General features: G+C 42.5%; 1 protein-coding gene across 1 annotated transcript in view; it reads left to right on the top strand.

Moving 5' to 3' along the window:
• Nucleotides 1–12626, top strand: part of LOC111977909 (kinase non-catalytic C-lobe domain-containing protein 1) — a 77862-nt gene that overhangs the window by 44858 nt on the left and 20378 nt on the right. Inside the window, exons 21-27 of the mRNA XM_070448418.1 lie at nt 6–205; nt 570–686; nt 2679–2826; nt 3062–3232; nt 3841–4056; nt 9857–9939; nt 10169–10322. Coding sequence (XP_070304519.1) covers nt 6–205; nt 570–686; nt 2679–2826; nt 3062–3232; nt 3841–4056; nt 9857–9939; nt 10169–10322 — 1089 coding nt within the window. The remainder of the gene's footprint in view (nt 1–5; nt 206–569; nt 687–2678; nt 2827–3061; nt 3233–3840; nt 4057–9856; nt 9940–10168; nt 10323–12626) is intronic.

Here is a 12626-nt window from a genome sequence, read left to right as displayed (position 1 = left end):
GTCAGGTTCTGAGTGTGGATCAGTGGGGTATGGATATGTCCCTCCTCCCCTCCCTGGCAGCATCTGGTCCAGGGAGCCCTCTGGACCTCCAGCCCTCAGAGGAGCCTGCCGTGCTGGGATTGGTGTCTTTATCTGGGGCAGAGAGAGGGAAGAGCAGCCTGCAGGCCGCCACACCCCTGGGTCTCATGTCGTACCTCTATGCCAGGTAACATTAATACACTATATATTAGCTTACAGTAACATGTTTAGGTCACAGTAAAACATGAACTATTAAACCCATGAGTGTGATTAACAGTGTATCAGCACGTATGGTTTAAATAGTGTCCCTCTAGTGGACAATGTGTTATTAAACTGAGCACCACATTTTACTGTCCACCATCATGCCTATGATTGCTGAGAACATTTTACATTATATCCTACATATGGCCCAAATAGACATTTCTGTTTATTTAGATTTGTGCCCAAACGTGTTTCATTGTGATTTGTCCTAATTCTTCTAGACATGTTGTGTAGTGAGATGACATTCAACAGCTACCAAACTAAACTCTGTGTTCTATCTCCTCTGACAGAAATGCTCCATTGGAGGGCTACATTCAACAGTTCCTGTACACATACCGCTATTTCTGCACCCCTCAAGAACTCCTTCAGTTCCTGATGGAAAAATTCACCAGTGCTGTAGCAGCAGGGTATGTAGGCTACTGTAGCAGAAGTAAAAGACAGACAGACAGACATAAAACACAAATTAATTTCATGCTCTTTGGATGGTGTCCGTTCTAGTCATTCTGTTTCTATGGTTATTTGATTCTGTGGAATTAGAATGTCTGGTCAAGTAATTCTGGTTCTATGGTCAAATGTTAATTGAGATAATATAAATTGGCATTTGTCAGAAACAATAAGAAAAATGAATGGCTACTTGTATAAAAAGAAGAAAAAAAGAAGGAAAAAAAGCCAAAATAACAGTACTACTATGACTGTCAAGTAAGAAAACTATAAACATGGGCCTGTATAAATGAGGATCACATTTTTGTTCACATAAAATTATATTGGCATGGATTGGGCCATACAATTAAACTAGCCATTCAGCTGGATCCAGTATTTCAACAAAACTCTATACTGTTTGATGATTACATCATCATTAAAATCCAATAAAATAAAACTGTATTTATATAGGATAGGTCCCATTTTGAATGAAGTACAACTTACAGTATAAGCACTACATAAATGCTTCACAAATCATCTATAAGTGTATGTCATACTCTATAAATGGTGTTTAAACATACAGTAGATTTGTTGAATTTCTTTCCTTAATACGTTTTTTGCCGATCAGTTGTGTTGTGTTAAGGTAGTGGTGGTATACAGAAGATAGCCATATTTGGTAAAAGACCACGTCCATATTATGGCAAGAACAGCTCAAATAAGCAAAGAGAAACATCACTCCATCATTACTTTAAGACAGACAATCCGGAAAATGTCAAAACTTTGAAAGTTTCTTCAAGTGCAGTCGCAAAKACCATCAAGCACTATGATGAAACTGGCTCTCATGAGGACCGCCACAGGAAAGGAAGACCCAGAGTTACCTCTGCAGGCAGAGGATAAGTTCATTAGAGTTACCAGCCTCACAAATTGCAGCCCAAATTAATGCTTCAGAGTTCAAGTAAGACACATCTCAACATCAACTGTTCAGTGGAGACTGCATGAATCAGGTCTTCATTGTCAAATTGCTGCAAAAAAAACAATACTAAAGGACACCAATAATAAGAAGAGACTTGATTGGGCCAAGAAACATGAGCAATGGACATTAGACCGGTGGAAATCTGTCCTTTGGTTTGATGAGTCCAAATTTGAGATTTTTGGTTCCATCCGCTGTGTCTTTGTGAGAAGCAGAGCAGGTGAACAGATGATCTCCGCATGTGTGGTTCCCACTGTGAAGCATGGAGGAGGAGGTGTGGTGGTGCTTTGCTGGTGACACTCAGTGATTTATTTAGAATTCAAGGCACACTTAACCAGCATGGCTACCACACATTCTGCAGCGATACGCCATCCCATCTGGTTTGTGCTTAGTGGGAACCATACATGGAGGAAGTCTATTCTACATAGTTTTAACTCCGGAAACGGACAATAGCGACGCCAGCTAGATGGGGTTCTGGTCTGGAATAGATAAGAACAAAAAATGTGCACCCCTTGGAATGGATTGAGAAACGCTGCTCGACAGGAAGTTGGGTTCTGGGCTGGATGGATAGCTGGAGAGAGAGTTGCAGGCTCATGTCTAGCACAGAGGGGGAGAGAGATAGGCTACAGGCACACACATATTTCTTACTACAGTAGCGTTGGTCTCCAAACATGCAATGATGTCGAATAATCCAAGCCCAGGCCCAAATCAGTTCTCAGAATATCAGGCCTGACTCGGGCTGGAAATCAAAAATCAAAACTTCCAGGGGAGTTCTGAAAAATAGCTGTCCTGAATTCATTTGACTCTTTTGTAATAATGACAGCTTTTTTAATCTCTCAAAAACCACAACTGAGCTATGTCCGACAGAGTAAAAGTATGCCAAAGATTTAAATATATTAGGCTCGAATATAGCTCATTTTCATATTTCACCTCATAACCTGTGTAATTAGAATGTCAGGTCTAGTAATTATATTTCTGTGGTTATTTGTGGTTATCCTTTTTCTACCAGAGGTGGTCCAAATGTGTCAGGGGACCGTGCTAAGGTGTACCATCGGAGTCTGGATGTGCTGCAAACCTGGCTGACTGACTGCAGACTGGTGGACTTCAGCCCCAAGTCCATCCTGCTGATCACACTGGAAAACTTCCTCACCAATGAAGTAATTAAAGATCGATCATCAATTAAATGACAAAGCAATCGAATGATAAAACCAATCACTCAAGCAAGTCAATTCATCATGAAATTAATGTCTCAACTAATCAGCTAAATCTGTAGCAGTATAGTTGTTGTTTTTGTTGACGTTATTGTGGTTGCTTTTGTTGTCGATTTTTCAGTGTATTTATAAATACAATACTCTTAAACAATGTTTTTGTAATGACCTGGTTCTTATTTAGGTGTCTCCAGTAGACAGCAGAGGAGAGAGGCTTCTGACCACTCTTCAGAGCTCTCCCAGGAGGAGGCGGAGCCAAAGCTGTGGGAGCCCAATCAGCATGCAGGAAGAAGATGATGCATTGTGTTCTCATACCAGATGCAGAAAATCACATGTTGAGGACTCTGGAAAGAAGGTCCATATAAGGATTATTATACGTGTACTATTATGTTGGTGATGTTGTTTGTCTTACCTGAACCCAAAAGCATCTGATTGGTCCAAAGTACTGGACGTTTGTCTGGCTCAAAAGGAACCCATTTACACTGATATATATTTCAACTGGTGGAGACCATAAGAGCTGTGTCGTATGCGTTACATGAATGAATACGTTACATTAACACCAAACATTAGCACCAAACGGAAGAAAACAGACTTGAATCCAGGAGAGACTACCTGCCTTGTCCAATAAGAACCACTTTTTGTTATCATTTTTAGTATAGTCGGACCTAATGAGTACGACAATGGTGTATACAGTGGCGGGGGGTTGAAGAGTTTTTCTGTCTGTAATAAAGCCCTTTTGTGGGGGGGGGAACACATTCTGATTGAGTGGGCCCATGGCTGCACCCTTGCCCAGTTATGTGACATCCATAGATTAGGGCCTAATGAATTTATTTCAATTGACTGATTTCCTTATATGAACTGTAACTCAGTGAAATCGTTTAAATTCTTGCATATTGCGTTCATATTTTAGTTCAGTATACGTATTCATAGACGGAACCTTTCTAAGTTGATTTATCTCTGTAGAGTTTCCAGTGGAGAATATCCAGGGTGGTGGAGCCCCAGGCGACCCAGACCAAAGACCAGGCCTACTCATTAGCAGCAGCCCTGCCGCGGCCCTGCTACACCTCCCTTATGGATGACATCTCCAGTGCCTGCCTCAGAAGCYAGGAAAGACACCCTTTTAGTCAGAGTGAACACAGCGCCCAACACACGGCACAGCAACTCACTCTACTGCAGCAGGTAAACACATGTGCACGCACGAATGTGCATACACACACTGACATGCACATTGACATGCACACAGACGTGCACAATTTCTCCCTCTCTCATGCATTCACACTCACTCACAAACACATTGTTATTTATTAACACTGGGGGGAGACAAATCACTACTTTATGAACTGAAAACAAATGCACAGACCTACAGTTGAAGTCGGAAGTTTACATACACCTTAGCCAAATCCATTTAAACTCAGTTTTTCCACAATTCCTGACATTTAATCCTAGTAAAAATTCCCTGTCATAGGTCAGTTAGGATCACCACTTTATTTTAAGAATGTGAAATGTCAGAATAATAGTAGAGAGAATGATTTATTTCAGCTTTAATTTATTTCATCACATTCCCAGTGGGTCAGAAGTTTACATACACTCAATTCGTATTTGGTAGRATTGCCTTTAAATTGTTTAACTTGGGTCAAAAGTTTCGGGGAGCCTTCCACAAGCTTCCCAAGTTGGGTGAATTTTGGCCCATTCCTCCTGACAGAGCTGGTGTACCTGAGTCAGGTTTGTATGCCTCCTTGCTCGCACACGCTTTTTCAGTTCTGCCCACAAATGTTCTATAGGATTGAGGTCGAGGCTTTGTGATGGCCACTCCAATACCTTGACTTTGCCACAACTTTGGAAGTATGCTTGGGGTCATTGTCCATTTTGGAAGACCCATTTGCGACAAAGCCTTAACTTCCTGACTGATGTCTTGAGATGTTGCGTCAATATATCCACATGGTTTTCCTACCTCATGATGCCATCTATTTTGTGAAGTGCACCAGTCCCTCCTGCAGCAAAGCACCACCACAACATGATGTTGCCACCCCCGTGCTTCATGTTTGGGATGGTGTTCTTCGGCTTGCAAGCCTCCCCCTTTTTCCTCCTAACATAACGATGGTCATTATGGCCAAACAGTTCTATTTTTGTTTCATCAGACCAGAGGACATTTCTCCAAAAAGTACGATCTTTGTCCCCATGTGCAGTTGCAAACCGTAGTCTGGCTTTTTTATGGCGGTTTTGGAGCAGTGGCTTCTTCCTTGCTGAGCGGCCTTTCAGGTTATGTCGATATAGGACTAATTTTACTGTGGATATAGATACTTTTGTACCTGTTTCCTCCAGCATCGTCACAAGGTCCTTTGCTGTTGTTCTGAGATTGATTTGCACTTTTCGCACCAAAGTATGTCATCTTTACTGCCCTTCCAAGCAAAAAAAGGCAGTAACTGCTCATTTGATAATTTTTGTTACATTAAATGCATGCTTAATCATGTGGCCAAGTATCCTGCCTCTATTGTATTGTGTTTTGGAGAAAATGGGGTCGTATTAGCAGTAACTGCAAAAAGTTACTGTGAAACCAAGGTAAATGGCAGTAACTGAACTTACTGCCTTTTAGCTTGGTTTCAACCTGCCCTTGGCTGCAGTTACTGCATTTTACCTTGGTTTCATATCATTTTATTCTAATAGTGATGCAATCGAACCTGCATGACACTGACTGACAGCTACACACACATACATTGCTAATCTAGGGATACAACACCATGGCACAGCATTCCCGGGGGGAAATGATGGTTGAACTTGCTCTGAAACYCCGACATCTAGACACGGGTTAGAACTAGCTAGCTAAGTAGATCTGAGATCAAAATTAGCTAGCTAGCGAGCATAGACTAACAATGCTACCTGCTCTCATAGGAGGAGATCTGCAATTGATACTAACTTCAATCTATTAGCCATATAATGAATTATTTTCTGAAATTTCATCTGATGGTTTATTTGAATCAGTACACCATACACACAATTTCTAGCCAGTGACAGCCACCTAGCTAAAACTGACGTGCCCCTACCAAAACGTAAAAATCTACCTAACTAGCATTAGCATGAAGCAATAGATTTGTGCTACATGGTCCCATAAGAGACGACCAGCAGTTTATACTAGCTTCAATCTATTATACCTAGAATTAATATAATCCCTAGTTGTATTCTGACATTCCATGGGTTATTTGAATCCGTAACGTTACACCACACACASGATCTCTAGCCAGCTYATGGTCAGTTGGACGTGCACCCCATACTGAATTGTCAAAAGCCACGCACACTCGTTTTCCGGATGAGCACACACACACACAGTATTGCTAGCTCATTAATAATATATCTACTCACATGTTCAAGGTTTCTGGTTTTCTTTTATATTCCAGTATTGCGTGACTGTCCCGGTCAGGAAGTTAAAATCCCAAATTTTATCCACCACCTTTGTTGGTGGCATATGTAATTAGTACAACAAGCTTTGACATGCCAAATGTGTGCTCAATGTGTCTGCTTCAGTGCCATCATTACATGAATGAAGAAAAAAACAGTTTTGCATGACTTCCACCAATCCCTGTGGTCTAGATGATTAGTATCTATGCGGATAAAAATTGTCATGTGAGGGTGTATTAGGACAGTACAACCACGTCAATACTAGCTTTTATTCCTGTCAATGTCCATCCATGCATTTTCTTTGTCTTTGTAAATAAAGATGAAAATTGAAGACCCTTTTTGGGAGCAGGTATGAAATTAATAGATGAACTGAGTTATGACAGTGAAAATTATTATGATAATGTTTGCACAAGATAAAATCAACATTGATTATTATAGAATCAACATTGATTACTATATTATAGAATAACTGAAAAGGATTATGATCACATGTTTGCACACCACCAAAATGTCAGTATTAATTATTATCATCCATGACAGAAATGAATCATTAGGATGCATGTCCCTGATTATTTGCTATATTTATTTCAGTTGAGTTTGAGGGCCACATTCCAACAAAGATTGATTTGAATAGATTTGAAGAAATAGAGAACCAGTGGGTGGTCTCRGACTCCTTAGACAGGCTGATTGTCACGACTTGATGGGCAAGTCAATCACCAACAAACTGATTCCACCAATGGATCAGAGGGGAAAGAAAGCTTCAGCGAGCAAATTGAACATGAATCCAATCCTACAACACATTGAGTCCTTCCATCCCCAAATCAGCCACTACAGACGAGAGCATGCCCCATATCGGCTCTACCTCCCTAGTGACGTCAATATTCGGTTCATGCATAATGACTACAAGGAGAAGAACAAAGATGCCAGCTGCGGTTATGAAACCTATCGCAAGGCGGTAAAGGGAAGYAACATCAGCTTTGTGAAGCTTGGAGAGGAGGAGRGSGAGCTCTGTTTGGTGCAGYGTCATCATCTGAAGATGGAGCACAGGGAGAATGAGGCCATGGAAACCCAAGCCTGCCAAGACAACAGCCATGCAGCACCTGAATTCAKCATRKCCAACCCCGACTGCATGCAATGTAGGAAATATGAGGAACATAAGAAGTCTGCAGGGCAGAGCAGAAGCCATTACCAGGCTGATGCACAGAAAGATTGGCCTGAAGACTGGTCTGTGAGGAGCGTTGATATGCAAAAAGACATCATGCTCCCTCGCATGCCAGGTGTGAAAACAGCATTGTTCACAAGAACAATTGTTGCCTATCGCGAGACATTCGCCACCATTGGAAAGAAGTCTCAAAAGACGAAGAAAACAATCTCAGTGGTATGGCATGAAGGAACAGCTGGTCGGAGGGCAGAGGAGATTACTTCATCTTACGTAACAGCACTGGAGAGGGAGAGAGATATCAAGCATGCAGTGTATTGGGTGGGTAACTGCACTTCTCAAAACAYAAACTGGTGCCTCCTAACATCACTGGTGAGTGTTGTCAATGCTGACTCAGCTTTGATGGAGGACATCACCCTCAAGTTCTTCGAGCCAGGACACACCTTCATGAGTGCAGACAGTTTCCACCGTTGCGTGGAACAGGAAATGAAAGCTTGACCTGGAGGTGTGGTGTACGACTTCGGGGACTTCCTCCATGTGGTCGCCACTTCCAATGCAGGCAAGGTGGAGGTGGTGGAAATGAAAAAGGAAAACATCCTGGCATGGAAAGCTGGCCATTCCATCGTCAAGCTGAAGGAGGCAGCAGCACGAAAACTGGCAGAGATGGCTGAGATCTAGTTGAGGTGTGGCTCCAGGAGCCTCTTCTACAAAGTCTTCCATGAAGAAAAGGACTTCAGAGCTTGACTTTATCATGAAGAAAGTCACTCTAGAGACACCCTCGACACTACGTACACATGATAGAGGGATAGAAGAGTCCAAGAAGATGGACATAATCACCAAGCTGTCCTCTGATGCCTGCAAATCGAAGGCAGTTCTGGAATGCCTTGGCTGTGAACAGCTTTGCTGAGGATGAGGACTGATATGGAAGAGCACTGAAGAAGTTTTACTTAAAAATTAAATGTTACTTAAATGAAATGCAACTATTCAGCATTTTATCAATTTTAGCTAAATGTCATTTGGGTACTCTTATGAATATGAACATGTAAATATGTTTAAAATGTATTCTTAATGCTGTTATTTATTCATTCATTCAAAAGTGTCATTTGAAAAAATACAAAAACAATTTCTATTAGCAATCTCATGGTCATTTTTTATAATTTGTATTACCCTACGTCATACTTCTATCATGTTCCATCATTATATATTACAAGACAGGTAATCATTTCATGTAATTCAAACAATTCCAGTGCTGCTTTTCACATTTATTCTTATAACAAGACATGGGCTACTTGTCACACACAGTATGTAATGTGACTGACGCAGAACCTACATCTCTATGTAAATGCAACTGGTATCTTAGTGGAAGACACACAAAGGATGCAGTTTCAACTCTGCTCTTGTATTAATAGCATAAATGACAAGTATAGTAAACTAACAAAGGAAAATGACAGATACTGCTCTTTGCTTTGGTATTACCCTGCAATTTATAACATATCATGCCAAGGAAGAAGGCAGTAACTGCTGTTTAAGGGTCAAAGGTCATGTCAGAGGTCAGGGTCAACATGAATTTWAAAAAAGTACTTATAGTAAGGCAACAGATCATTACATCACCAATGATCTCCCTAGAATTCATTTGGCTGGACAATTAAAAACCTTTGAAGCCATTTTTCTCAGTTCCACTCTATGAGCAGTTACTGCTTTTTTGCTTGGGAGGGCAGTTTAGGAGACAGAACTCCTTCCTGAGTGGCTGTGTGTTTAGGTGTTTATACTTGGTGTTTATACTTGTGTACTATTGTTTGTACGGATGAACGTGGTACATGCAGGTGTTTGGAAATTGCTTCCAAGGATGAACCAGACTTGTGGAGGTCTAAAAAAATAATATTCTGATGCCTTGGCTGATTTCTTTTGATTTCCCCATGATGTCAAGCAAAGAGGCACTGAGTTTGAAGGTAGGCCTTGAAATACATCACAGGTACACCTCCAATTGATGTCAATTAGCCTATCAGAAGCTTCTAAAGCCATGACATCATTTTCTGGAATTTTCCAAGCTGCACTGCGCCCGGCGTAGGAGCCACAGGAGTCGCTGGTGCGTGATGAGACAAGGATATCCCTACCGGCCAAACCCTCCCTAACCCGGACGACGCTAGGCCAATTGTGCGTCGCCCCATGGACCTACCGGTCGCAGCCGGCTGCGACAGAGCCTGGGCGCGAACCCAGAGTCTCTGGTGGCACAGCTAGCTCTGCGATGCAGTGCCCTAGACCACTGCGCCACCCGGGAGGCCCCCAAAACTATAGTTTGTTAACAAGAAATTTGTGGAGTGGTTGAAAAATGAGTTTTAATGACTCCAACSTAAGTGTATGTAAACTTCCGACTTCAACTGTATATATAAATGTGAAATATAAGCTCTTGGTTTTTTTTAAATGCAGGAAATGTTTCAAGGCTGTCACCCCAATAATTTCCTCAACTCTAGAGCTCAAGGAGTCGGGGACAAAGCTTTTGGTGTCACCAAGTGAGTAAATATTCCCTTTGGTTCAAATATTTCAGTGGCATTCTCGTCAAATGTGTTTTAAAGTACCAAATGAGTATACCAGAATGCATAATCTGAAACAAACATCACTTGCTAGATTATGAGACTTATGTGACAGTCAGCCATTGCATCCTTGACAATCTCTGACATAAAATCAACCGTTCATTCACAGCTCAATCTCCAGTCTGATTGCCTCTCTCTTATCCCACAGACATGTGTTACACTCTATACCTCCAGTAGAGGGCAGCAGTTTATTTGTTAATGAGGAGATGCCACAGGACAGCCACCTCCAACAGCTACTGAGATATGCTGACAGCGTCTCCAACTGGGTCTCTGCTGAAATTGTCATCTGTGATTCGATAAAGGTGAGATCTGCTAGTAATGGGGATACAACTCTGTTGGACATTACTGTTTGATCTCTATATCTATATGTATGTCATTTATTCAACACACACACACACACACACACACACACACACACACACACAAGACGGCCCCAGAGAGGAAGGCAGACGTTTTACGTGTCCCCAACCTATTGTGTTTTTGTTCGTTTCTTTGCGTTGTTTGTAACTTATAATTTGGCCGCTACCGTCTCTTATGACCGAAAATAACTTCTAGACATCAGGACTGCAATTACTCACCACGGACTAGCAGAATCCTTTTTTTCCTTTCACGACTCTGACGCGCCCGACGCGAAGGATATACTGCTTTCTCAGAAACAGGCCCAGATCCCCATGATCTGCGTGAAGAGGAGGCAGAGAAAAAGGGGCCAAAGGGCGGGCTGCCTTCTGAGAATTCATAGGTGATCAAATAAACCCCCACTTCCCTCCATTTTGCTAGCAAACGTGCAATCTTTGGAGAATAAAATCAACTGGCTACGCAAAAGATTAAACTACCAACGGGACATTCAAAACGGTATCATCTTATGCTTCACGGAGTGGTGGCTGAACGACGACACTATTAACATTCACCTGGCTGGTTACACGCTATACCGGCAGGATAGAACAGCGGCGTCTGGTAAGACAAGGAGGCGGCGGACTGTGTATTTCTGTAAATAACAGCTGGTGCACAATATCTAAGGAAGTCTCGAGCTATTGCTCGCCTGAGGTAGAATATCTCATGATAAGCTGTAGACCACACTATCTACCTAGAGAGTTTTCATCTGTATTTTTCGTAGCTGTTTACATACCACCACAGTCAGAGGCTGGCACTAAGACAGCATTTAATGAGCTGTATTCCGCCATAAGCAAACAAGAAAACGCTCACCCAGAGGTGGCGCTCCAACTAGCCGGTGATTTTAATGCAGGGAAACTTAAATCCGTTGTACCACATTTCTATCAGCATGTTAAATGTGCAACCAGAGGGGAAAAACTCTGGACCACCTTTACTCCACACACAGAGACGCATACAAAGCTCTCCCTCGCCCTCCATTTGGCAAATCTGACCATAATTCTATCCTCCTGATTCCTGCTTACAAGCAAAAATTAAAGCAGGAAGCAACCGTGACTAGATCAATAAAAAAGTGGTCAGATGAAGCAGATGCTAAGCTACAGGACTGTTTTGCTAGCACAGACATGGAATATGTTCTGGGATTCCTCCGACAGCATTAAGGAGTACACCACATCATTCATTGGCTCAATCAATAAGTGCATCGATGATGTCGTCCCCACAGTGATCGTATGTAAACTACCGTTCATAAGTTTGGGTTCACTTAGAAATGGCCTTGTTTTTGAACCATCAAACAGGCAAAGCATCAATACAGGTCTAAGATCGAATTCTAATACACCGGCTCTGGTGCTCGTCGGATGTGGCAGGGCTTGCAAACCATTACAGACTACAAAGGGAAGCACAGCCGAGAGCTGCCCAGTGACACGAGCCTACCAGACGAGCTAAACTACTTCTATGCTCGCTTCGAGGCAAATAACACTGAAACATGCATGAGAGCACCAGCTGTTCCAGAAGACTGTGTGATCACGCTCACCGCAGCCGATGTGAGTAAAACCTTTAAATAGGTCAACATTCACAAGGCCGCAGGGCCAGACGGATTACCAGGACATATACTGCGAGCATGCGTTGACCAACTGGCAAGTGTCTTCACTGACATTTTCAACCTCTCCATGTCCGAGTCTGTAATACCAACATGTTTTAAGCACACCCCCATAGTGCCTGTGCCCAAGAACAGAAATAAATCTTGCATAAATGAGTACCGTCCCATAGCACTCACGTCTGTAGCCATGAAGTGCTTTGAAAGACTGGTCATGGCTCACATCAACACCATTATCCCAGAAACCCTAGACCCACTCCAATTTGCATACCGCCCCAACAGATCCACAGATGATGCAATCTCTATTGCACTCCACACTGCCCTTACCCACCTGGACTAAGCGAACACCTATGTGAGAATGCTATTCATTGACTACAGCTCAGCGTTCAACACCATAGTGCCCTCAAAGTTCATCAATAAGCTAAGGACCCTGGGACTAAACACCTCCCTCTGCAACTGGATCCTGGATTTCCTGACGGGCCGCCCCCAGGTGGAAAGGGTAGGTAACAACACATCCACCACGCTGATCCTCAACACAGGGCCCCCTCAGGGATGCATGTTCAGTCCCGTCCTGTACTCCCTGTTCAGTCATTACTGCATGGCCAGGCACAGCTCCAACACCATC

Source organism: Salvelinus sp. IW2-2015, linkage group LG18, assembly GCF_002910315.2.
Source record: "Salvelinus sp. IW2-2015 linkage group LG18, ASM291031v2, whole genome shotgun sequence".
Classification (NCBI taxonomy): Eukaryota; Metazoa; Chordata; class Actinopteri; order Salmoniformes; family Salmonidae; genus Salvelinus; species Salvelinus sp. IW2-2015.
This window is presented reverse-complemented; position numbering and strand designations above follow the sequence as displayed.